The sequence below is a fragment of the Heterodontus francisci genome, chromosome 4, assembly GCF_036365525.1.
Source record: "Heterodontus francisci isolate sHetFra1 chromosome 4, sHetFra1.hap1, whole genome shotgun sequence".
Lineage (NCBI taxonomy): Eukaryota > Metazoa > Chordata > Chondrichthyes > Heterodontiformes > Heterodontidae > Heterodontus > Heterodontus francisci.
Genome location: NC_090374.1, coordinates 182,563,232 through 182,589,036, shown reverse-complemented (window position 1 = coordinate 182,589,036; position 25,805 = coordinate 182,563,232). Strand labels below are relative to the sequence as shown.

Below are 25,805 nucleotides of genomic sequence, written 5' to 3'. Positions count from 1 at the left end.
GAGAATCTAGAACTAGGGGTCACTGTTTAAAAATAAGGGGTTGTCCATTTAAGACAGAGATGAGGAGAAATTTTTTTCTCTCAGAGGGATGTGAGTCTTTGGAACTCTCTTCCTCAAAAGGCGGTGGAAGCAGAGTCTTTGAATATTGTTAAGGCAGAGGTAGATAGATTCTTGATAAGCAAGGGGCTAAAAGGTTAGCGGAGTGTGGAGTTGAGGTTACAATCAGATCAGTCATGATCTTCTTGAACAGCGGTGCAGGCTGGAGGGGCCGAGTGGCCTACTCCTGCTCCTAATTCGTATGTTTGTATGTTCTGCATGCTGCTTAAGAGAAAACCTGGCGGAAGTTATTTGCACAGTTAAGATCTGTTAACCATTATACTCTTGATCCTCTAGGGCAGTGCCTCCCACCGATTTATGAGCCAGCTCCCAAAGTTCATGTCTGGACTAGACGCAAAAGATAATGTGAAGGTAAGATGTGACCTGTTAGGACTTGGTGAGGGCCTAGCATTTCTTCCAGTTGAGCATTTTAAAATCCAGTGCTCCTTCCCCAATCTAGTAATGTTTTGCTTTTGAATTTAGAAATAGAGAACAACACTGGAATTTAGAGCAATCACACTTGTGTGCTATTTCACTTTAATTGGATCTGTTTTTGCACTCATGGAGGTAACTGATGTTAGTGTGAGAAATAGAGTGCACACTTTGTTTTTTTTATAACCAGTATCAGCACCCCTTCTCACTGTAACATGGCTAGGTATGGAGTAAAGCACCCTTCTACTCTGCTCCAATAATCCCAACAGAGTGGGAGATAGGGAGAAGCTGTTTGCAGTGGTGGAGGGATCGATAACCAGAGGGCAGAGATTTAAGGTAAATGGCAAAAGAGCCAGTCGGGGGAGATGAGGAGAAATTTTTTAATGCAACGAGTTGTAATGATCTGGAATGTACTAGCTGAAAGGGTGGTGGAAGCAGATTCAATAGTAACTTTCAAAAGGGAATTGGGTGTATACTTAAAAAAGAAACATTTGAAGATCTAAGGGGAAACTGCAGGGAAGTGGGACGGTTGGATAGCTCTTTCAGAGAACTGGCACAGGCACGATGGGCCGAATGGCCTGCTTATGTGCTGTCTCTTTCTATGTTACTAAATTATTGGCACTCGATTTGTGCTTACTGCGAAATAGGTTGAGACTAACACAAACTCCTTTCAGGATGTGTCCTTTTAGTTGTCACCTAGACAAGATTTTCATCACATCACACTCAGATCGCCACAGGGCTGATTTTACTTGTCTCCATCTGGTGAGAAACAGGCAGCAATAGAATGACCCGCCTATTGTACACCTCTCCCAATTTTCCGTACCATTCACTTCAGCAATTAAAATGGATCCCCACAGTTTTTGGACATCAACATACGCACCCTCTATTTAGTCATACAGCCGAAAGATTTTCAGTTCTATTGATGAACCATTCAAAACACAGAATTACATAGAATTTTACAGCACAGGCAATTCGGTAGGTCTACGCACAAGTCTCCTCCCACTCTACTTCATCTCACATAGGAGTCACTTTTAACTCAATTCTATTGTACAAGTTTTCCCATTCCTTATTAATTTGGGAATTTGGCCTTGTTCCATTTATTATTTCCTTCTGAGGGACTATTCATTCTCTTTTCCATTATCTCTGATTGGTGGTGAAGAGTCCTAGAGACCAAATGGTCTCGGATACAGCCCTCTGCTCTGTATTGATTTTGCCATCTTAGCAAGGACTGCAGTTTAGATGGTACAGCCAACCCCTCAGCATCCCTGGCTACGGTTATCCAGGATTCACAAACCTAATTGCTGATTGTCAGCTGGTATCCGTGTACATGCACACTCATACATGTGAGCGGACGTCAGGCGTCAGTAGGGTAGGGTTTAAATGTGTTGCCCCCCCAAAGGTCACATAACCTATTAATACTCACTGTTAACCTCATGCATGAAGACTGGCCACTTGGGTGAAGCGCTGATGGGCAGACTGGTGCCCATGGAACTGCAACCCAGCAAGAGTCAGTGACTTCAGAAGAGGGGAGAAAATGGGCAAAAGAGTGCAAGAGAAATCAGATCACACACAAATAAAGAGAGTATTCAGCTTTATTGGAAAATAACACTCTCACATGGGGCAGCCTATAGGTAAAGCAGGTGGTGCACTTGTACTACAGTTACAGTGAACTCATCATTAATGGTGATGTTTCACACTGTCCATTTGGTTTTGCCATTTAGATCTGGTTTAACAACAAAGGCTGGCATGCCATAGGAGCCTTCCTAAATGTCATGAACAATGCCATTCTGCGTACTCATTTACCAGCGGGCGAAGATCCAAGTGTATATGGAATCACCGCCATTAATCATCCGCTCAATCTGACCAAAGAGCAGATCTCCGAGGTGGCTCTGTAAGTATCTGTTTCTCATCTCCCTCACTGCAAACTATTTTAAGACAAATTAAATTGCTCTTGCCTGAGACTAAAATAAATATTTTGTTTGTAAAATGTTGCAAGGGTTTCCTTAATTTTTTTTGTGGCGGTTGTTAGTTTTATTTTGTGTTATGGATTTGCAATCACTGGAAACTCCATAAAACTTCTAATGATATGCATTTTTTAATCCATTCTTGGGATGTGGGCATTGCTAGGCATGCCAGCATTTATTTCCCATCCCTGGTTGCCCCTGAGAAGGTGATGGTGCCTTCATAAACCACTGCAGTTCATGTGGTGAAGGTAGGTCCAGAGTGCTGTTAGGAAGGGAGTTCCAGGGTTTTGACCCTCTCTAAATTGAGGGCAGGGTTAAACCATGGACCATGCCTCTGAAGGAGCTAGATTAAGACACCTCAAATGCGGTCCATGCAAGGCCCTTAAAGCTGGCAGTGAAAGGAGATATTAGTGACGTCTTTTGGTGCCAGATTAAGGACTGTAGATCCAACACAGAAGTCCTCGAGGCGGCCAACATCCCCAGCTTATACACACTACTGAGTCAGTGGCGCTTGAGATGGCTTAGCCATGTGAGCCGCATGGAAGGTGGCAGGATCCCCAAAGATACATTGTACAGCGAGCTCGCCACTGGTATCAGACCCGCCGGCCGTCCATGTCTCCGCTTCAAAGACGTCTGCAAATGCGACATGAAGTCCTGTGACATTGATCACAAGTCGTGGGAGTCAGTTGCCAGCGTTCGCCAGAGCTGGCGGGCAGTCATTAAGGCGGGGCTAAAGTGTGGCGAGTCGAAGAGACTTAGCAGTTGGCAGGAAAAAAGACAAAAGCGCAAGGGGAGAGCCAACTGTGTAACAGCCCCGACAAACAAATTTTTCTGCAGCACCTGTGGAAGAGCCTGTCACTCTAGAATTGGCCTTTATAGCCACTCCAGGTGCTGCTCTACACACCACTGACCACCTCCAGGCGCGTACCCATTGTCTCCCGAGACAAGGAGGCCAAAGAAATCCGCAATACAGTGGTAAAAGAACAGGGAGCTAACCTGCTGTGCTACCCACTTCCCTCTCTCCAGACTTTGTTCACACTGGACTATTTTCCTTCTGGCTGTAGTATCTGTGAATTGAATCTCAATTGCGGAATTTAGAATTCATGATATTATCTCCTGAAAATCCATGCCAACCAATGCCAGCTGCATTCAAGTATAGATCCCAGTGGTGAAAGGAGCATGTGCAGATACCCTTGGACACCTAGTCCGCGTGGAACCTTATGAGGATAGAATTTGCTTAAAAGTCAGCAGTCAAAAGCAAAAAAAAATTACAGAGTTCAGTTTAAGTAAATAAATAAAGCAGTGTCATTATTTACAAATGGCCCGCAAATTGTGACATTATTTTTGAAAGTGGGATAAGTAAGCATTTGTCAGCATTGATATGGCCGGTGAGGTGATGTTATCTCATGCTGCTGACCAATGCAAAAACGTGGTGATATGAGAACGGGTACAGATTTAAGGGTAAGATTGGAGTATCGGGGTCCTCGCTTGACATTCTCTACTGGTCAGTTGTGAGGGTTATTTGTAGCTGCATCATAACCACATCTCCACACATAGACCACCCCCTTTTTTTTATTGTCTGTCTGATTTTACGTTGCTGATTGTGCCTTACAGAATGACCACTTCAGTGGATGTTTTAGTTTCCATCTGCGTGATCTTTGCCATGTCTTTTGTCCCGGCGAGTTTCGTTGTTTTCCTGATTCAGGAGCGGGTCACCAAAGCTAAACACATGCAGTTCATCAGTGGAGTGAAGCCCGGCATCTACTGGCTGGCTAACTATGTGTGGGATATGGTGAGTCAGGAACTTCAACGTGATGTGCTTTTTTACCGTGAAATGTTTTCTTACCAAGATAGGTGCAGCAGCTTCAAGAGGGAATATAGCTGAAAAAGGAAAATTTGCAGGGCTACAGGGTAAAGAGCTGGGGAGTGGGACTGATTGGATAGCTCTTTCAAAGAGCCAGCATAGGCACAATGGACTGAATGGCCTTCTTCTGTGCTTTATGAATCTATGAAGGTTCAATGGGGGTGAATTTCCTGCCAGGCTTCTTCCTGCTTGACAGAAAAGCTTTTCCATGTAAATTGCAGTGTACAAACAAGAGAAATGCCCTCCAGAAACTCAGCCCTATTAGTTTGAGGAGGATTTCACAGTCCCTGTTGTAGGTATATTTTCCTCCATTTGGTAATGCTGGCCAAAAAAATTGTTGTGAAGCCTACTTGATGTGAAATGGCCTAGCATGCCATTCAGTTCAGGGGCAATTAGGGATGGGCAATAAATGCTTGCCTAGCCAGCAATGCCCACATCCCACAAGCAGATAAAAAAAAACTCATTACTTCAGTGGCATTAGTATTGGGGGAAATAGAATTCTTGTTCTCACAGGGCAGTCAAGGGTTTAAAAAAACATAATTTATAGTAAGAGCATGAATAGTTAGTTCACTAATCAAAGGATTGGTAATACCCACATGACAAATAATCGAGCAGTGTCATTGTATCCCAGAATCTGCCCATTGGTCCATTTAAAGACTTTCTGGAGAATGGACAAAAGTGTGCAAAAAACAGTGTACTCTCTGTTCCTTCATTTGTCAGCATTCGCAGTTCTTTCATATTTATGAATGAATTACAATGTATTTGTCCATGTTTGGCAAAAGCATTTTAAACCTTTCAGACATAAGTGAAAACTGCCATCCAATCTCCTGCCTTGCAACTAGCCCAAGTGCCCACTGCCTCCAGGTTAATCTATTACTCTTTACATTGCTACAGTACTTACTGCTGTAACTGGTGTGTCTACACAGCATTCTGATGTCCTCTAGTGGTGGGAATCAAGTAATGGAAAAGCACAGATTTCTCACAGACAATCAATGGCATTTAAGTAACTGGCATGTTCAATCGTGAACTTCGGAGTACGGATTCACCTGGTCGTTCCTTGTGGTCACACTGGGAACATGCTTGTGACTATTTCCTCTGTTTGATGTTTCCAGCAAAATCCTAACTATGTTCGATCTGCAAGAGTTTATAATTTTGTTGGAAATATTAATCAGCGGAGTAAATTCACAGTTTTGCTACACGTACCAACCAGAGGAATTCTTATTCCTAAGTCTGGATCAATTGAGGTAATGGACTAATGTACATGAGGAAAGAGAGAGGATTCATTTCCTGCTTTCACACCCTCTTCATCTGGACATTTACAAAGAAGCAGAGGTGGCTTTAAGCTTTGGATGTCACAGACAATATCCTTCAGCAACATCTAAGATAGCAAAATAAATTTCACTGTGTATCATCCGTCTGGTGCATTTGAGATGGTTGATCTTGGGCCTATTTTTTGTCATCTTCCAAGAGTAGGTTGGTTAAGTACATAGATGTTTATTCCAACTTTCTTAAAGACACACTCAACCCAACGTTTGTGACGGATGATTTCTGGTCGAGTTGTTTTAATTTGGCGGTAGACATTCTTGATTTGTGATTAAGGCCTTCATCGTGTTCCTAGTTTATGACGTTTGCGTAAGAATTTATCTAAATCGAATAATTGTAATATTGATAGAATATGATGTTCTGAATGAGCTAAAGACTCAGAATGCAAGAGAGAGAAAAGTCCAATTATTCTTACAGAATCTGTAAAAATAAACTGTAGCCAACAAAACATTTTATTTGACATGAAATATTACTGTTAAGCACAAATTTTGGTCTTATTGCCTTGCAGTGTAACTATGTGGTTCCTGCCACCCTGGTCATTATTATTTTTGTCTGTTTCCAACAAAAGTCCTACGTGTCCTCCTCAAATCTGCCTGTGCTGGCTCTGCTTCTGTTCCTTTATGGGTAAGTCAATACGTTGTTTGTTGTCAGGAGATATTGCGCTTATTCTCAGTGCTTTTTGTTTGGAAGGAGTCTGAGGAGAGACGGAAGAAAATGGCTGCCGAGCTTCAATGTGCACAGACTGTTCTCTTTGTTGTTCACTTTCCATGAGAAAACCACGAGCCTTGCCTCTGTTTAGGGAAAGGTTTTGAGCTTATGCTCCTATTAGCACTCAGCACAGCTCAGGATCCAGCACACACAATAGATTCCACTGAGCCTGAAGCTTCAATGGGTATTATAACTGAATTGAATGGGAGGGGCCCCTCTGTGCAATTGCCAGATTGGTAAAGTATCTGATAAAATGTTCAAAAGGATCACAACTCGTTGTGGCCTCTTAACATTTCTTTTGTTGCCTGCCCTTTGTAGGAACATCACAACTCCACTCTAGCTCCTTGTCCCATTTCTGCTCTTCCCCAGCTCCACACCCCCCACCCCCAACGCACGCGCGCACACACCCGCACACACAAACTTAGCAGATAGCCTTGGTTTTGTGCGATAGTGTAAAATCAGTGATTGTGAATTGGCAGCCTGATTTACTTTTCTCCCAGTTTTCATTTCTGTTGAATTCAATAGAAATAAAAAGGGGAGAGATTCAAAATATGCTGTTGACTCACCAATCACATATTTTGTAAGGGCACGCAAAGTCTAATTCTAAGAAAGAAAGAAAGACATGCATTTGTGTAGCGCCTTTTATAACCTCAGAGCGTCCCAAAGTGCTTTATAGCCAATGAAGTATTTTTGAAGTGTATTCACTGCTGCATTGTAGGAAATGTAGCAGCCAATTTGCACACAGCAAGGTACCACAAACAGCAATTAGAAAGAAGATCAGATCTTCATTTTGAGTGATGTTGGTTGAAGGATAAATATTGGCCAGGACACTGGGTAGAACTCCCTTGCTCTTCTTCAAAATTGTGCTATGGGATCATTTACATCCACCAGAAAAGGCAGGTGGTTTAACTTTTCATCCAAAAGAAGGCACCTCCCGAACAGTGCAGAACGTCCTTAGTACTGCACTGATGTGTTAGCCTGGATTATGTACCCAAGTCTCTGATACGAATCCACGAGCTTCTGACTCAGAGGAGAGAGTGCTACCAACTGAGCCATGGGTGATACAGTACCCCCACTGTCTGGCAGACTCTGAGAGAGAAGAATACGGTGAAGCAGCACATATACCTGTAATCCATATAATGCCTAGTCTCTACAGACACAAATTATATTCATGCTAATGCCTAGTTATATAACGTGGCCCAATTTACATGTTCCATCTACTCAGTAGTAAAATTATATAGAAAAATATGCTTTACACAGTACAATATTTTATAATTAATATTTGCCACTTAAAATAACCTACTAAATAGCCTACTCCTCTTCCTATGATCCACTCCTTTGAGGAGTTAGGTTGAGACTGCCAAACCCATTTCATGAAGGATCTCTACAATCAACGGAGAGAGATGGCTCATCGTCTCAGTCTAAGCTTAACTCAGTATATGTTACTCAGTCCTCCTAGTTTCATCCCTTCTTCTTTCAGGTTCCTTCCCTTCATGCACCATAACATCACACAGCACAAAAGGAGGTCATTCGGCCCATCGTGCCTGTGCGGGCTCTTTGAAAGAGATGTTGAATTAGCCCCACTCCTGTGCTCTTTCCCCATAGCCCTGCAAATCATTCCTTTTCCAGTATATACATACCCAGTTCTCCTTTTGAAAGTTACTATTGAATCTTCTTCCACCACCCTTTCAGGCAGTGCATTTCACCATTTCCCAGTCAAGACACTTGCCGGGGCCCGTTGCTCCCAAGTCAGTGCCAATGCTGCTTTTAAGTCTGCTGATGAATAGTGCGGATATATGGCACAGAATGGGTCAGTGGCAGCTTCTTCTCCCTGAGTATAACGTGGCTGAGCTGAGGAGCTAACCAAGTGGGAAATGGGATAGGAAGTCTTCAAGCTCCTTTACCCAGCACATTGTTGTATCGAGACATAGTAGTGACTCTCCAGCCCACTGCTGGTACAGAGGAGACAGAACGTGCCCATTCATTGAGTAACACCACTCATGATTCAAAATAGGATTTCCAGTAATAGGAATAGCAGGGAGCGGGGAATGTAACCAGGAAACTGCGGAAATCTACAAATTCAAGAAGTTACTGCTTCGTCAGTGCTGAGCAGAAATAAAGGTGGTTCCCAACTTTCTGAAGAGCAGTAAATGGTTCCGAGTTTTTTTTGTTAGAAACAAACACCTATATAGCACCTTTCAGATGCTTGGCATGAATTATGTTTAAGTGCAGAGATTGCTGTGATGCAGACAAATGCAGCAGCCAATGTGTGCACAGCAAGAACCCACAAAAGGACTGAGATAAATAACCAGCTAATGGTGGTATTGGCTGAAGGATATATGTTGGCCTGGAAACCAAAAGAACTCACTGTTGTACTTCCAATAGTGCCATGAGATCTTCTACCTCAACCCGAAAAGGGAGACAGTGAGATCTGAAAGATGGCATCACCTACAACACAGCACTGCCCTCAATGCTCTCAATACTGCACTGAAGTATCAGCCTGGATATTGTGTTTGAGTATCTGGAAGGAGGATTGAATCCACCACCTCAGAAGCAAGAGCACCACCATTGAGCCAAGCTCATGTGGTCCTCTTTATTAGCTAATGTAAGCGTGTGTTTATAACTAGAGTCTCCTTAACCTTGCAGGTGGTCCATCACCCCTTTGATGTACCCAGCATCGTTTGTGTTCAGGATCCCTAGCACTGCCTACGTGATATTAACCAGTGTGAACTTGTTCATTGGTATTAATGGCAGCGTGGCAACCTTCGTATTGGAGCTGTTTAGCAACAATGTAAGTTATTGAAATTGGGTTATCAATCAATCGTAAAATGGGACCCTGCCAAGCTACTGACTGAATGCTTTCTCTTAAGAGGAGGTTTGATGATCTAATGATCAGAGAAAATGTACCCATTGGCAATAATGATTAATGATGGTAAAAATTGACTGCAGATTTGGATAAATCCAATGAGATATGTATCTGTCAGTTGTGGCATTGTGTGTAATGTAAATTGTATTTCGAATGAAATTCATTGATACTAGCAAGTATTACTTGCACGACAGCTTCGTTTATCACTTGCACAAGTTATACATAGGTAATATAACATTATTGTCATACTTTATACATATGATAAAATAACATTATTGGCATGTGTTATATGCATGATACCACCTATGGCAGCAGCAGTTATACACAGAACAACATAGGCAGCATTCAAAAGACTGTACTGGAGTCTTGTATTCTTCAACTGAATAAATTGCTTTATTCACGCCCGCACACACATTACTAACAAGCAGGTGCTGTTTGATTCTTTTGTCATTGAGCGTAATAATTACAGATGTCAGTCTTTCAATTCCAGCAATTTCTTACAAATTCAAGGTCATTGCTTTGAATCTGCATCACTGACACGTTTCCTCACGCTGTAGTCTGTGCAATATCGCTGTGGTTTAAGGGGGTGTAATAAGTGGCTGTGACAGTTTTGTGTCTATCAGATATGGATTTTCTGGATATTGGCCTTGGAGGGAGTGTAGCATAGATTTATTAGAATGATACCTGGACTCCAGGGGTTAAACTACGAGGAAAGATTAAACAAACTAGGGTTGTATTCCCTGGAATTTAGATGGTTAAGAAGTAATTTGATTGTAGTTTTTAAGATATTAAGGGGAACAAGTAGGGTAGATAGAGAGAAACTGTTTGCAATGGTTGGGGAATCTAGGACTGGGGTCATAATATAAAAATTAGAGTCAGACCTTTCAGAAATGAAATTAGGAAACACTTCTTCACACAAAGGGTGGTAGAAGTTTGGAACTCTAATTCCACAAACAAAATGCTGGATCAATTGTTAATTTTAAATTTGAGATTGATAGTTTTTTATTATCCAAAGGTATTAAGGAATATGGGGCAAAGGTGGGTATGTGGAATTAGGTGGCAGATCAGTCATGATCTCATTGAATGGAGAAACAGGCTTGAGGGGCAAAAAGGCCTCTTCCTGTTCTTATGTTGCTATGATCTTGCATAGCGACTTGAAACAATAATATTAATTACTTACAACTTGCTAAAATTAAACTTTTGTTGAGCATTTCTTTAAGTCTGTAAACGGATGCTCTTTTGTTTTCTTGCAGAAACTGAACAGTATTAATGAAGTCCTGAAGTCTGTGTTCTTGATCTTTCCTCACTTCTGTTTGGGTCGTGGGTTGATCGACATGGTGAAAAACCAGGCCATGGCAGATGCCTTAGAAAGATTTGGTGTGTAATAGTTATTGAATTGTCCTTTTCCTTCTAAGTCCTGAGTGCTTTGAGCTTTGAAAAAAGCTACCTTAAAGCATAGCCTCTGCACTAGTTGCAGCCGTGTTCAATTTTGGACTCGTTTTCTCAAGGCCAGAATATTTAAAGGAGCAGAATGTGACGTTAATTTGAAGTGATGTAATGTCGGGTAATTGGTGTCCATTTTGATAAATTAAACTAACCTTATGTTAATGGGGAATGTTGTACCAATTCCTGGGTCACAAGTTGTGGGTTCAAGATCCATTCAAGACCCATTTTTAACTTTGGGCGGGAGTCATGCGAGAGGGGCCGAGACCAAGGGAGATGGCAAACTGTGTGGACTTTGGCAGCATGAGGCATGGGAGATTTAAATTCCTGGGCATCCCTGCATAGGCTCTGTTAGACTCCCATCCAAACCCAGACAGGAAGTGTCAGCTCTACATTTATCCAGATATCAATAGTGACTGCACTTCAAAGTAACTCATTGAGAGGTCTGATAAGATGTACTGGAGTCCAAAGGGTAAATTCTCCTCTTTACTGCACCTGGTAATTTGGCACCCTCTTGGTGTAGTGAAGAGAAAATGGGACAAAGTCCTATTACATCTGGTCTCCCTCCTCTGTTGCATCCTGCTGGGATTTCCCAATTGACATCAGATCCAAGGTCCCACATTTAGAGAGTGGGTATGTGCACCTCTAGCAAGCACAGGCCCAGGATTCTCATTTTAATGAAGTGAGAGGGTTTATTTTCCTGCCTTCTTTCCTTATTTTGATTTAGGCTGATGGATGCGCCATTTAATAGAGTGGGTGGCTGTATGTTATGCACGATTTGCCTTCACTGCCCCCCCCATAACTCCTCATTCCCAAAGACAATCTGAAGGCCTCAGGTCCTTCTAGCTACTGCTCTCCAACAGTGACAATGAAGCACTGTTGGTGCAGAGACGGAGCACAGCTTCAGGCCTCTTAGGCTTGCATCTCCATTCCTGATTACCGCTCAACTTTCAGAGGGACTAACTGGACAATGTGTCCAGTCCTCAACATGCCATCGAGACTTAGTGACTTATCCACTTTGATTTCTGCTAATTGCTTCAGAATCAACTTCTTTTCTCCAATTATCTCTCATAATATCCTCCTCTAGAATGTACCTTCATCCTCCTCAACCAGATTCCATCCCTGAGCAGACCAATCTTTATTCTACCATTTACTCTGCTTTATTTTCTTCAATTTTACCCAGTAGACTTTTTTATTATCCCTGTGTAACCATTCTGATCTTCCTTTTCACCTCCGTGCTACACTTTCTATATTCCTCATGATTTTCGTTAGTGTTATTTGCTGCTGACTTTTAGCAAATAGTCCACAGGAACCTAATGAAACAAATCACGGGTTAGGTTTGCATATTAAGTGTTTCCGACCCAGAGCTTTGGGGCACATACTCGAAATTTAGGTGAGTGTCTGATTTGTGGCCTGTTGTTTTGCATCCATGAATTCTTTTTCCCCAGAGCATGTTGAATTCTTTTTCTATGTTTCTTGACTTTGTTCTTAATGGCTGCCAAAATGCTAACTATCTACTGATATCACTGTGACTGCCTCAATTACCACAGCACCAGCAAGGTATACTGACTGATACTTAAGCTGCATAATTTAGCAAATGTAATAACAGCTCCCTCAAAAAAATCACTGCTGCATGTCTATGCTACAAAACGTGCCCCAGGTTGTGTAAAAAGTGTCACAGAAAAGATGCCGCTGCAGAAAGTATCAGGATCCAAATCAGCAATGAGAATCTTCCCTCGCTCTGTAACCTCCTCCAGCCTTACAACCCTCCAAGATCTCTGCATTCCTCCAATTCTGGCCTCTTGCGCATCCTCAATTTTCATTACTTCATCATTGGCCTTCAGCTTCCTGGACCCTAAGTTCTGGAATTCCCTCCCTTAGCCTCCCTGCCTCTCAACTCCTTTAAGACGTTCTTTAAACCTACCTCTTTGGCCAAGCTTTTGGTCACCTGCCCTAATATCTCCCTATGTGACTCGGTATTAAACTTCATCTGATAGCGCTCTTGTGAAGCGCCTTGGGATGTCTTACTGCATTAAAGATGCTATATAAATACGCATTGTTGTTGTTTTGGAGCACACTTCACGAGGACTCTCTTCTTCTGTAGGTGAGAATCGTTTTGTCTCCCCGCTTTCCTGGGATCTAGTGGGAAGGAACCTGTTCGCTATGGCTGTGGAGGGAGTCGTTTTCTTCTTCATCACCGTCCTGATCCAGTATAGATTCTTTATAAAACCGAGGTAGGTGGTGCCAGAAGCTGATAGGATTCAATAAATAAGGGTGCGAGGAGGCTCGTGTGGAGCATAAACCCTGGCATAGACCCATTGGGCCGAAGGGCCTGTTTCTAGGCTGTACAATTCAATGTAATTCTTCGTAAGTAGCACAGACTTTTACCACTGTATCTCTTCTGGAGCTGCTGAATTAACCGTTACATTAAAGTCAGAACAGTTACTTTTGTTATCAATCAACTTTTGGATCTGTGTTACCCTCACATTCTAGCAAATTAGTAATTGAATTCATATCGCGCCTTATTACACAATGTCTGCCACCCAGTGAATTACTGTTCAAGCGTAGATTGCCTAGTCGAGAAACGGGCAACCATTCAGTACCAGAATATGTAAATATATTGGTTCTATATTTCAAATAAGCTTATATCAATGTGCAAAAGGTTATTAGAAAGAAAATAACGACGTAGAGAACATTTTGCTCTCTATCCCTATTCATTTAAAAAGTATGACTGCCATATGTTATTGTTGGGGCATGGTATTATAGCAGAATGTGGAGGATTAATGCCTTTTATGGCCTTTGTCTAGACCCACATCTGTAAAACTCCCAATCCTGACTGATGAAGATGAGGATGTGGCCAAGGAAAGGCAGAGGGTCCTGAGTGGTGGATGTCAAAATGACATCCTGGAGCTGAAAAGTCTAACAAAGGTGAGTTGTGTCAAGTGCTTTTGGTCAGTAGAGTGATGCTGGACTGATGTTGCTGTTTTTGTAGATGTGTTATGCCTCATTAATGAGTGAGCTTCTGTTACAGATTTACAGGATGAAACGCAAGCCTGCAGTGGACAGACTTTGTGTTGGGATCCCTCCGGGAGAGGTAAGGAGAATTGAGAAATGCAGTTATGGAATCATAGAATCTGACAGCACAGAAGGAACCCATTTAGCCCAACATGTCTCTGCTGGCCTTTTGAAAGAGCTTTCCAATTTAGTCCCACATCCCAGCTTTTTCCCATAGGGTGGCAAATTAGTCCTCTTTTCCTATAGAATCTGATCCCACCACCCTTTCAAGTAGTGCCTTCCAGATCTTAATAACCCTGGAGCCTGTTGCTGGAACCAATTAAAACATCACTCCGTGGAGCCCAGCGTTCAAGGAGGCCTAGGAGCAGAGTGATCTCCACAAACATGAACTGTAAAAGCTCCATGTTGGATGCTTTTCAATCTGATTCACCCGTGCCACTGAGAATCAGGAGCAACAACAGGCCTACTTCATAAAATAGACTAAAAAGAAAAAAGGAAAAAAATAAGGTAAACAAATGCAGTGAAAGGAAAGGGGCCTTCTTAAGGAGCAATATTTTTATCCTGACACTAGTTTTAACACAAGACAGTTATGAATGCTGCTGGGGCTGGATTCTCTCTCACTGGCAGAGAGACAGTTTGTGGAAAACGGGGTCCCCATCGTAGGCTGGGAGTATCTAGCTGGACATTTAAGTGTCAACTCTAGGAATGCCGTCACAGAAAAAATGGTAGCTGTATTTGGGAAATCAGGTACACATAAACAAAAAACAAGATTTGCAGTGCCTTTCGTCTCCTCAAGATGTCCCTAAGTGCTTTACAACAGATGAAGTATCTTTGAAGTGTAATCATTGTTATAATGTAGGAAACACGGCAGCTAAATTGTGCATGATAAAGCCCCACAAGCAACAATGTGATAATGACCAGATCATATTTTCGCACCTTTTGTTTGAGGGATAGTGTTATAAACATATAATAAATAGATTGCCTGGGTGTTGTCTTTTATTTTCCTCGGGGAAAGGCAGGAATTTAATAAATAGTCAACTCCAGACAGCCTGATTCTGGGACATGCCCTTTAACAGGTCAATGGGTACATTAGGGGTCAGGAATTGTGATTGAGTTGTTCAGTGGGTGCTCTTTTCATCTGATCATTATTCATTTTGTTGAGGTGATGAGTGTGCATAGTTTAATAGCTATTAATATCCAGAACTTGAGCAAGTTTTTTGATGCTGGTTTTTCTCCTGTTCCAGTGCTTTGGGCTGCTAGGGGTGAACGGTGCTGGGAAAACAACAACTTTCAAGATGTTGACCGGTGATAGTTATGTGACAGGCGGAGAAGCTTTCCTTAATGGATACAGGTGTGTGTGGTTCATATGAGTGCTCAGAAATAATTCATGTACCACACAGTAAGTCTTCCATTATGCATCTGCAGTTAAAATGCCTGAGTGTTTTATCTGCCTCACAGCTGGTTAGCAAACACATTTTAGTGCTTGGTTGTAGTACAAGGCTGTTGTATTTCAGTTAGTTTAAAACATCACTGATTTTCATGCCCCTTCTGTAAATGTAGCTGTTTCCATTTTTTGCCGGGTGTCCTATTTATATTGAGGGTGGATTCAGCAGCTGCAGCTGTGCACAGCTTGTATGTGTGCCATGAGCATATATACACTCTCACAGCTTTGTTATTCTAACTGAGACCTTCCTCAGTGTCTGGGAAGGAGGATCCAGGACTAAAATGGCATGGCTGACACTGGTGCCACGGGGCAGGAGCCATTTATTGCTGTTCGAGGGACCCTGTGACATTTCCTCTCAAGGGGATTTGCATTGCCTCCAAATGCGCTGGTCCGGGATTGTCTACACAATGGCGCTGCCTTCTAACAAGTTCTTGCTGTTCGAAGCAACTATGTCGTTTAAGTAAGATACTGAAGCTTTCTGAGTGAGAAGAGGTGAAAATTAGCTCCTGTGGATCTGTGCAGGGAAAACATGATTGTCTGACATTCCGAGCATGACCCATGAAACTTTTCAGAGACTGCAGTGTGCTTTATTTAAGAGATTGGACTATGGTACTTTGCTGGGGAGCATGTCACACAGATTACTATATCAGATATTACCAGTCAGATGCCTTATTATCATTGGTATTTGGCAGCAAATCAAGAACTTATTGTGATGAGGAACGTAGAGCAAGAGGTCACAGACATAGCAGTTGTTAAGGAGGAATGTTGTCACTTCAGTTGTTTAGGTGGTCATTTGACACCAGCTAAAATGGCAAAAGTGAAAATGAAGAGCAATTTTCTCAAGTGTCTTACATGTTTTATTTTCCATTTCTACAACATATTTAGACGGATGTAAAATGGGTCTTCTTTCACCCATAGTTCCTGATTAAATTTATCCTTACATCAATCCTGCTGCAGGCCTCAGTAAGGATACTCTGAGCTGATACTCTGTGTAGAACCTAGCTTGACAACTTTGCCTCAGGGGGCAGCTCATATCAGTGCATAGCCAATTATAATGGAAGTGCATGCAGTGATGTACAACAGGATAAGAGGTATGAGGGGATTGTAAATGAGTTGCTTATACCAGCATACCTCAGATCCTGCATATATCAGAGGTGACTTTTAACCAACATCAGGCAGTAGAATCAAGACTTGGACTCACCTGAGGGGGAACATTAGTGTCAGTTAGTAACATTATACCCCAAGGCTCCTTCGTAGATCTCTTGGCTCATACACTGGATGTGTTCTGAGGTTGCAGAATAGGGTTATCCTGACAGCGTGTGTCTACCAGCCACACTGGATATTTGAAGCATTTATTCAAATATAAAAGAAATCAGGATCTATTTATCTTCTCTTGGGGACCTGCATCCACTGAACGTTCTTTTATTATCTTAAATTTGCCCAATTTAGCTGGAATACCATTGTAAAATCCAGAGTGAATCTGGATTTGCAGCTGGAGGGCAGAGACTGCTCACCCCCATGCCAGATTGTCACTCAGCATTTGGGGTGTAACAAAAGAGTAGCTTGCAGAGGTGTTACTAAAAAATAATGCATTGGTTTGGTCTGCCTGTTGCAGTATTTTATCCAACATTCAAGAAGTCCATCGGAACATGGGTTACTGTCCTCAGTTTGATGCCATCAACGAACTACTCACTGGCCGGGAACATTTGGAGCTATATGGACTCCTGCGTGGAATTCCTGAAAAAGAGATCTGCAAGGTAAAGTGGTGCGCAAGAACTGATATCATAAAGCGCATGATCAGTATGAGTGACAGTTCTTCCAGTAGCTTGTGCTGTCTGGTTTTACAGAAACACTTTGAGGAACTATTCCCCTCCTGTGTTATGGTAGGGAAGAAAATGGTTTCCTTCTCGCTTCCTCACCATCCTCTCCCATTCTGTCCTATCCTGTCCTGAAGAATGATAACAATCATCTACATTCTTATTCTTCATTGCTGAGCCCGAGGCAATGAGTGTCAGTGAGGTAGTCAGTCTGTCGGGTGAAGAGGGCAGCCGAGCCAATCCTTTAACAAAATAGTTACAGCACAGAAACAGGCCATTCAGCCCAACAGGTCCATGCTGGTGTTTATGCTGCACACTAGCCTCCTCCCACCCTTCTTCATTTAACCTCATCAGAACATCCTCTATTTCTTTCTCCCTCATGCTTATCTAGATTTCCCTTAAGTGAATCTATGCTAGTCATCTCAACTACTCCTTGCACCAGTGAGTTCCATACTCTAACCACAGTCCGTTTCTGTTGTCACCTGAAGTCTGCACACCCACATTTTTCAGCTGGATAAGAAATAGGAGGGGACAGCTTGATGAGTTTTTTTCTCCTATACCTAACCTGGAGCTGCAGACCAACTGTTGAGTCCCTACCCTCACTCAGACTGGTTGCGATCCAGCTAACTGTGCCCAGACCAATGCTCCCAAATGAGGCAGTCCCGGATGAACTATTCACAGGCCCTGCACTTTTCCATTGGTCCGACATGGCCTAGTTTTCAAACCCCTACATGGCCTCGCTGCACTCTATCTCTGTCACCTGCTCCAGCTAGACAACCCTCCGAGATCTCTGCGCTGCCCCAATTGTGGCCTCTTGATCATCCACAATTTTCATCACTCCACTATTGGTGGCTGTGCCTTCAGCTGCTTAGGCCCTAAGCTCTGGAATTCCTTCCCTAAATCTCCCTGATTCTCTGCCTTTCTTTCTTCCTTTAAAATGGCCCTTAAAAACCTACCTTTCGGACCAAGCATTGGCCAACTGCCCTAAAATCGCCTTATGTGGCCCGGTATTTAGTTTTGCTCCTGTGAAGAGCCTTGGGATGTTTTATTACAATAAAGGCAATATAAATGTGAGTTGTTATGTGGCCTGGTAGATGTCATTTGATAATGCTCCTGTGAGGCACCTTTATGACGTAAAAGGTGCCTGACACATGCAAAATGTTTTTGTTGAATCTCTGATTGCCATTGCAGATCTGTCTGCAATCTTGAATGAAGGTGTGTGTGACGTGGGAGACACCAAAAAAGAAAAAAGAATCCAAGCAGGAACTTATCACAAGCATACAGAATACATAAAATAACAGAACGCATTTACATAGACAGTATTCCTTTCCATTAGGTTGCTGAGTGGGGGATCCGAAAGCTGGGAATTATTCGATATGCAGACAAAAGGGCTGGCAACTACAGTGGTGGGAACAGGCGCAAACTCTCCACTGCCATGGCTCTGCTTGGGGGACCTCCTGTGTTATTTCTGGTGAGTATTTTACACTGTTCACTTATGTTCTGCATGAGTGTCAACTTCTCGCTTTGAATTTGGACCCAATGAGTGGAAACAGAGCACTGCAAAAATAAACATAATTTCTAGCATTGCAAAAATAAAATAGTAAGCTCATAATGAAGGGTTTTGATAGAGTTAATTGGGAGAAGCTGTTACCACTGGCAGCAGGGCTGATAACCAGAGAACACGGATTTAAAATAATTGGCTAAAAAACTAGAGGGGAGATAAGATTTATTTTATACTTGAAGAGGAAAGATTTGCAGGGCAATGGGGAAAGGGCAGAGGTGTGGGACTAATTGAATCGTTCTTTCAAAGAGCCAGCACAGACAAGATGGACCAAATGGCCTCCTTTCAGTTATGTCCACTTCGCGAATGCGCAAAACAATTGCATATCCTCTTTGGGCAATCTTTTATAACAAATTAATTAAAGTGCTCGGTTGGAATTTCCCAGTTCACTATTTTAATGAAGCCATTAACCTGTTTAAAATAAGTAGATTCAAGGCTTCAATAGTGAAATAGAGAGTTTGCAAATATCTCATTATGGGATTTGAGCGTCCCCCAAAATTAGATAGTTTGAAACATCACATGGTTGGCTGTTGTGTGGATCTGTCACTGTATATTAAAGAATCACTTTGGACTCTTTCGAAGACAAGGTAGAAGCTTTTACATGAAGGTGACATCTATGAAATGACTCAGAAGATGGTACAGTAGCATAAGTGGTTACGTTACTGGACTAGTAAGTCAGAGGACTGGACAAATGATTCAGAGATGTCAGTTCAAATCCCACCAAGGTAGTTGGGAAATTTAGATTTAGTAATGGTGGCCATGAAACTACCAGATTTTCATAAACAATGCGTCTCTTGCGAACGCTGCCAGCACATGCGCAAGCTCCGCGTCATCTGAGTGCCTCTGCAAATTTGCCAGGATCAACTTGCGCATGCACCCGTTGATGTCAGCGTTGACATCGTAGTGCACTGTAAGCGACTGACGGGGGTGGTGAGGGGGGCTGGACGAGTGGTAAGGGGGGAAGCAACAAGCGGCGATTGAAGCGGTTGGGCGTGAGGGAGCGGGGATGACATTCAGCAATTGAAGTGGCGAGCAGTTGGGTGGGAGGGAGTGAGCAGGGTTAGAAGTGGCCATTCAGGGGGGATGGGGGTTTGTGCTTTGCCGACTTACTTTATTTGCCAGTGCAGAGTTTATTCGCTTTTCTGTGTAAGATTGAGCAGCGCCATCTTTATTACAGGCAGCCGTCTGAGACATCACTGACAGTAAAGTTTGTCAATGATACTGCATTTGCACATATGCGAGTAGTTCGCCATCTAGTGGTTGCATTGTCAGCAAACGCAGCCTTTCATAAAAAACCCAAATGGTTCACTAATGTCTTTTAAGGAAGGGAATCTACCATCCTTACCTGGTTTGGCCTATATGTGACTCCAAACCCACAGCAATGTGGTTGACTCTAAACTGCTGTAAAAATGACCTTGGAAGCCACTCGGTTATATTGTGATGGGCAATAGATGCCAGCCTGGATGATGACACTAACATCATGTGAATGAATAAAAATATGTCTCCTGTATTCCTTTTTGAATGTCACATATATTTGATACCCTGAAGTCACCATCACGGATGTACAATGCCCCTTTAAGTAAGCATAAGTCACTTATAAATCCTTATTCTGCTGAATATCCTGGGTCTCTTTAGAACTAAGACAACAAATGCTGCGAGTAAAAATTTTAAACTGAGTGGTTTATTGTAAAAAAACAGGATGAGCCCACAACAGGGATGGACCCAAAGGCTCGGAGATTCCTGTGGAACACAATTCTCAGTATCGTTAAAGAAGGGAGGTCGGTGGTCTTGACGTCACACAGGTAGGTGAATGGAAAACACCACAGAGATTCTGTCCAGTGTGTGAACAAGTTACAGTAGAAATGTTTGACTTGTGTCTGGCCATTGATGAGGTACTGTAGAGCATGAGAGTGCTCTGCAGAGTCTCACTTAGGTTCTGAGCCGTACTCTAGACGTAACTGGAATGAGTGACTCAACACTAAATAATGTGTTAAAACAGTAATTTTGAGTAATTATTAAACAATTATTAATAACAAAAAACAAAAGATAACTTTATTAAAAAAAGAAGGAAAGAGTATAGAAAGACAAAAAAACTTATAGCACACTGCTATAACCCCAAATTAGACTGTTCATGACAGCTCCTTCAAATGGTACCGTTCCCCCTTGGTACATACATCACCAAGTCTCTGGAGAACCTTGCATGGGGAGTTGGACTCTCCAGTCAGTCACTCCGTTGATGTCCTTTCCTCTATAGTCTTCGGTGGTTGACTAGTCCACTCCGGCTGCAGTCAAGAACTTTGGATGCTATGCCCCTTTAAGTCCAATTTCTGTCTCCATCAGACTTTCTCAAAACAAGAGTCTGACAACCATGAATGCTGATCGAATTCTTCTCACAAGCACTATGAGGCTGCCCAGGCTATTGACATATCCTCTGATGGTGTCTCTCACCTGCCATCAATTAGGTTATACTGTCCGTAGTGGAGGTGGTGGTGACCATGTACCATAAAGGGTTTCACTATTACTGCCTTTTTGATAACTAAACGAGGCACTGTCTGGCTGGATTCTGTTTTAAGCCTAATGCATACAGTTCCCCTTTTATTGCCAAACATGAAACAATTAATAAATTTCATACAAAGTCCAGTTACAAAGAACAACACACGTTTCTAACAATAAAAGGCAAATCTTTCAAGGCATCGCTGCATTAATGAAAGCAATTGTACATGCCAACTCTCCACTCGGAGCCTGGAAGACCAAGACTTTCACAACTTAGCGACCCTGTTCAGATACTTCCCTGAGGTTTGTTATCAAGACCAACGCAGGCAGCAGAGAAGTTTGTAATGTAGGAAGAACGGAATTTATGCCTGATTGTAAAACAGAACCTGGAATTTATGATGGGGAAATAAGGAATCCCCAGGATTGTAAAGAAATCTCACTTGAACGAGCTGTGAATAGCTGGTTGAACTGCCCCAAAAAATCAGTGTGCACAATACGGTTTATCATAATTGGCAGCCATGGTAATGGCAAATGGTTAATGCCGTTTGTACATCCCAGAAGCAGGCAATTCAGCCCAACAGGCCTATGTCAGTGTTTATGCTCCCCGTGAGTCTCCTTCTATCTTATTTCATCTAACCCTATCAACATATCCTTCTATTCCTTTCTCCCTCATGATTATCTAGCTTCCCCTTGAATGTGTCTATGTTATTCACCTTAACCACTCCTTATGGTAGTGAATTCCATAGGCAGCTGTCCAGGATAAATGCGGACAATGTAAGTGATGGGGTCTCTAGTTATTTACCACTAGCGTGGTGTCAATTTTATGAAGCAATACTGCTAATACAATACCATGAGCAGAACCACTTTCAGACATAAATATTCCTCACAGTGCCAGCATTTACTGCATCTGGATTCTGCTCCTGAATGAAGCACTGTATTTGAATTAGGATAATAAAGTGTTGTTAATTCACAGAGTTAACACTATTAACCACCTCTGGTGGTTATAAATCAGCATTTTATTTTCTACTGTGTAACTCTTCAATAGCATGATCAATATCTGGAGAAATGGGAGGAATTAACGGGACGACAGGGAAAGTAAACTGATATGGAGAAATTTTTAAAATATAATTTTATATATACATATATGTATGCATGCAAAAACATAGATATAGTGTATAATGAGCATCCCCGATTTTCATCATTCCACTGGCAGCCATGCTTTCAGCTAAGCTCTGGAATTTCCTCCCTAACCTCTTTGCCTCTGTACCTCTCTTTCCTCCTCTAAGACAGTCCTTAAAACCTAACTGTTGGGCCAAGCTTTTCGTCATCTATCCTAATATCTCCTTATGTGGCTCAGGGTCAAATTTTGCTTCATGACACTCCTGTGGTCTGGTCTTGCCAGCGATGCTCACATCCTAAGAATGAATTTTTAAAAAAGAGCCTTGGGTTGTTTTATTACATTAAAGGCTTTATATAAATACGCATTGTGGTTGCATATCTATTGATGTTATCTAGTTGAGTCCCTTTCCTAGCACTTTGGATAGAACTTTCAGCAGGCTACAGACTTGGCACAAATCTGTCATTCACAAATGCGTAACAGTCACTCCTGGACTTATATTAGGTCATGACGCTTACAGTTCAAATTGATTGCCTGTTACAAAATCTAGAGCAGTGTTCACACTGCATGAGCAAAATTTGTGACCTTCTGTATTTGTTCCCCGACAGCATGGAGGAGTGTGAGGCTCTGTGCACTCGAATGGCTATAATGGTGAATGGCAAATTCCGATGTCTGGGCAGTGTGCAGCACCTCAAAAACAGGTAAGACTCCACAGTAGCAACCCTGAAGCTGTCGTGTCTCAGAAAAGGACCCCTTTCTACTGATGATACTTTTCAAAGTGAAACTTCTTGTTTATCAATGGGGAGGGCCATCAAAGTATTAGAAAATATTAAATATAAACAGAAAATGCTGAAAATACTCGGCAGGTCAGGCAGCATCTTTGGAGAGAGAAACAGAGTTAATGGTTCAAGTCAGTGACTGATATTAGAAAATAATTGTAATTTAAAATTTCTGATTGCTGGAGTTAGGAGTATTAGACTATCAAAGAAACTTGGCTGTTGTTGTTAAGGTGCTTGCTAACAGTAGAGTTTTCAGTTGGACTCAATACGTATCTGTAAAATCCACTGGCTACACTACCAAGTCTCCTGGCAAGGAATACTCACATGGAGAATTTCTCCCCAAACACGTAGAATTTTATTAAAACTATAACAGGAAGAATGACTTTGCCGTGTCAAATGCACTTCCCTCTACTTACCACAAGCATTTACTTGTGACATACTTTAATATGGTGAACTTGGTGGTCAACAAGTAACTAGAGAAGATGTGTCATTAGCGCTATTACATGAGGATTTTCCATCCATGTGAATGGAAGTGGTATTGGAAGTAGTGAAGATAGTGCAAAGTTCAGAAAAGAAAGTACCATCAAACTGAGGGATGGTAGTGATGGAACGTTTTTTTTGCATTTTTGTCTTCCAGTGTCAGCTTATTAGGTCAGATTTAGCACAGTGAAGATGCAGAGTAAAGCTCTCTCCCTTCTCTGCCCTAATAATGGATCTTACCTCAGACCTCAGGCGAGCATTCGGTATACTTTCTGGGGAAGATTCCCAATTTAGGCTACAGACCTGTTGTTGACTATTTTCACACAGAATCTTTAAGCCCAACAAACAGAGGAGATTTGCACATCCCATTCTGTGCTGGATTTGAACCCAGGTCCTCAAGGCTAGTGTCTAAGCCACCACCATGTCATAAATTGCTTTAATGAAAGTCATTATTTATTTATTATCTACTAGGAAGAATACACAAAACCCAGTCATAGTAGGCAGTTGTGTAAATAGTGTTGAAGTGCTCCACAGCAACTTATTCATTAACTAAAACTGTTAACTTTCCTTGGCAGGTTTGGAGATGGATATACGATAATCGTGCGGATAGCTGGTCCTAACCCAGACCTGACTGCAGTGGTGGCGTTCTTTAAGCGGGCGTTCCCGGGCAGCATTCTCAAAGAGAAACACCGCAGTATGCTACAGTACCAGCTGCCTTCCTACCAGTCCTCCTTATCGAGGATCTTTAGTATTCTTTCCAGCAACAAGGAGAAGCTTCAAATTGAGGACTACTCTGTTTCACAAACCACACTAGACCAAGTAGGTGGTTAATTCTTTTGTTCATTGAGTCTTAAGGCAATACTTGCATGTTATCCCTGGCTCATATCGGCTGTGAGTCCAGCAACGCCTCTCATCTTTTCAAATCCCTCCCTGGCCTCGCCCCTCCCTATCTCTGTAATCTCTTCCAGCACCACAACGCTCCGAGATATCTGCACTCCTCTTATTCTGGCCTCTTGAGCATCTCCAATTGTAATTGTTCCATTAGCTGTGCCTTCAGCTGCCTGAGCCCTAAGCTCTCCAATTCCCTCCCTACACCTCTCCGCTTCTCCACCTCTCTTTCTTCCTTTAAGGCATTCCCTAAAACCTAACTCTTTGACTAAGCTTTTGGTTATCTGCCCTAATAGCTCCTTATATTTTGTTTTCTCATGATCGTGTGAAGCACCTTGGGATGTTTTATTATGTTAAAGGCACTATATAAATGTAGATTGTTGTTGCTGTTGTTGCCTGTGTTGTCTGGCATTCATTACGTGTTTGTTTGCAGGTATTTGTAAATTTTGCCAAGGACCAAAGGGATGATGACCTCGCCAAGGACATGTCCATTCACAGAAATGAAACTGTCTTAGATGTTGCACTCCTGAATACATTTTTACATGACAACAGTGTGAAGGAAAGCTGTGTGTGAGCTGATAACTGAATTTCAGACTGAAAAAGAGCTCTTCTTTACTCAGAATGGGAACTTCTCTAGGAGAAGGAAGAATAAAACTGGACACTCTACTGATGCCATTCAATGCAATCCAGTGCAACAATTCCACTATCTTGTGACAAAGCGGTGCCTCTGTTAATTGTTGATTAGTACTGAGGTTAAATGCAAAACTTGAATATAGTTGGTCTTACTACATGACTTTGTGAAACTCTAGGATTGTATTCCGTTATCGTAAGTTATCGTTTAACATTAGCGATGTGACAATCTTACAGTTATTGATTAGTCATGGCCAGTAATTGAGTTAACAAATCAATAACTGACACACATAAATGTGTGCACACATTTCCCCCACCCGCATTTTGTTATAAGTGATGAAATATGTATCAAATTCTGATGCTTTCAGAATACGTAACCAAAGTCTGGCCGCATTTCTTTTAATAATCCCTGAGTGTGACTTTCTTAGAAAGACTTTAAGAAGAAATCTTAATAAAGTAACATATTTATTTACTGACTGCAGGCATAACTAGCTAAAACAGAAATGTTTACATAAGTATTGCATCCCTGACTTCAATAGTGAATCTGTACACTTTCATAGGCACTAGAGTTCTCTAATGGTCATGTTTAAAATTCTATTTTGGCTGTTTCATTCCAAGCACCTCATGCAGATGGTTCTAGAACATACTGTTTTTTGTTTGCACTGTAATATCAATTAATCCTTATAAAAGCAAACAAAAATAATTGGCAATGCTTGGCAATGACAATGGCTTGATGTTTATATGTTATAAGTCACTTTTCGCACAAAGATGTTGCAATGCCAAAAAATACCACGTTTGTGAGTAAGTATTAATGTGTAAATGTATTTGTATGTTGTTTTCAGTTTCCCATGCATTAAGTAAGGAAATAAAATGTGATAACATCAA

The 25,805-nt window shown here is 41.9% G+C and overlaps 1 protein-coding gene across 1 annotated transcript in view; it reads left to right on the top strand.

Moving 5' to 3' along the window:
• LOC137369452 (phospholipid-transporting ATPase ABCA1-like) overlaps positions 1-25,805 on the top strand; it is a 157,619-nt gene extending 131,814 nt beyond the window's left edge. Inside the window, exons 35-50 of the mRNA XM_068030685.1 lie at positions 394-468; positions 2,250-2,419; positions 4,107-4,284; positions 6,188-6,303; positions 9,034-9,178; positions 10,507-10,630; positions 12,801-12,930; positions 13,504-13,624; positions 13,728-13,790; positions 14,956-15,062; positions 16,771-16,912; positions 18,309-18,443; positions 20,232-20,335; positions 22,752-22,844; positions 23,978-24,221; positions 24,724-25,805. Of these exons, the coding sequence (XP_067886786.1) occupies positions 394-468; positions 2,250-2,419; positions 4,107-4,284; positions 6,188-6,303; positions 9,034-9,178; positions 10,507-10,630; positions 12,801-12,930; positions 13,504-13,624; positions 13,728-13,790; positions 14,956-15,062; positions 16,771-16,912; positions 18,309-18,443; positions 20,232-20,335; positions 22,752-22,844; positions 23,978-24,221; positions 24,724-24,864 (2,088 nt within the window). The 3' untranslated portion in view covers positions 24,865-25,805. The remainder of the gene's footprint in view (positions 1-393; positions 469-2,249; positions 2,420-4,106; positions 4,285-6,187; positions 6,304-9,033; positions 9,179-10,506; positions 10,631-12,800; positions 12,931-13,503; positions 13,625-13,727; positions 13,791-14,955; positions 15,063-16,770; positions 16,913-18,308; positions 18,444-20,231; positions 20,336-22,751; positions 22,845-23,977; positions 24,222-24,723) is intronic.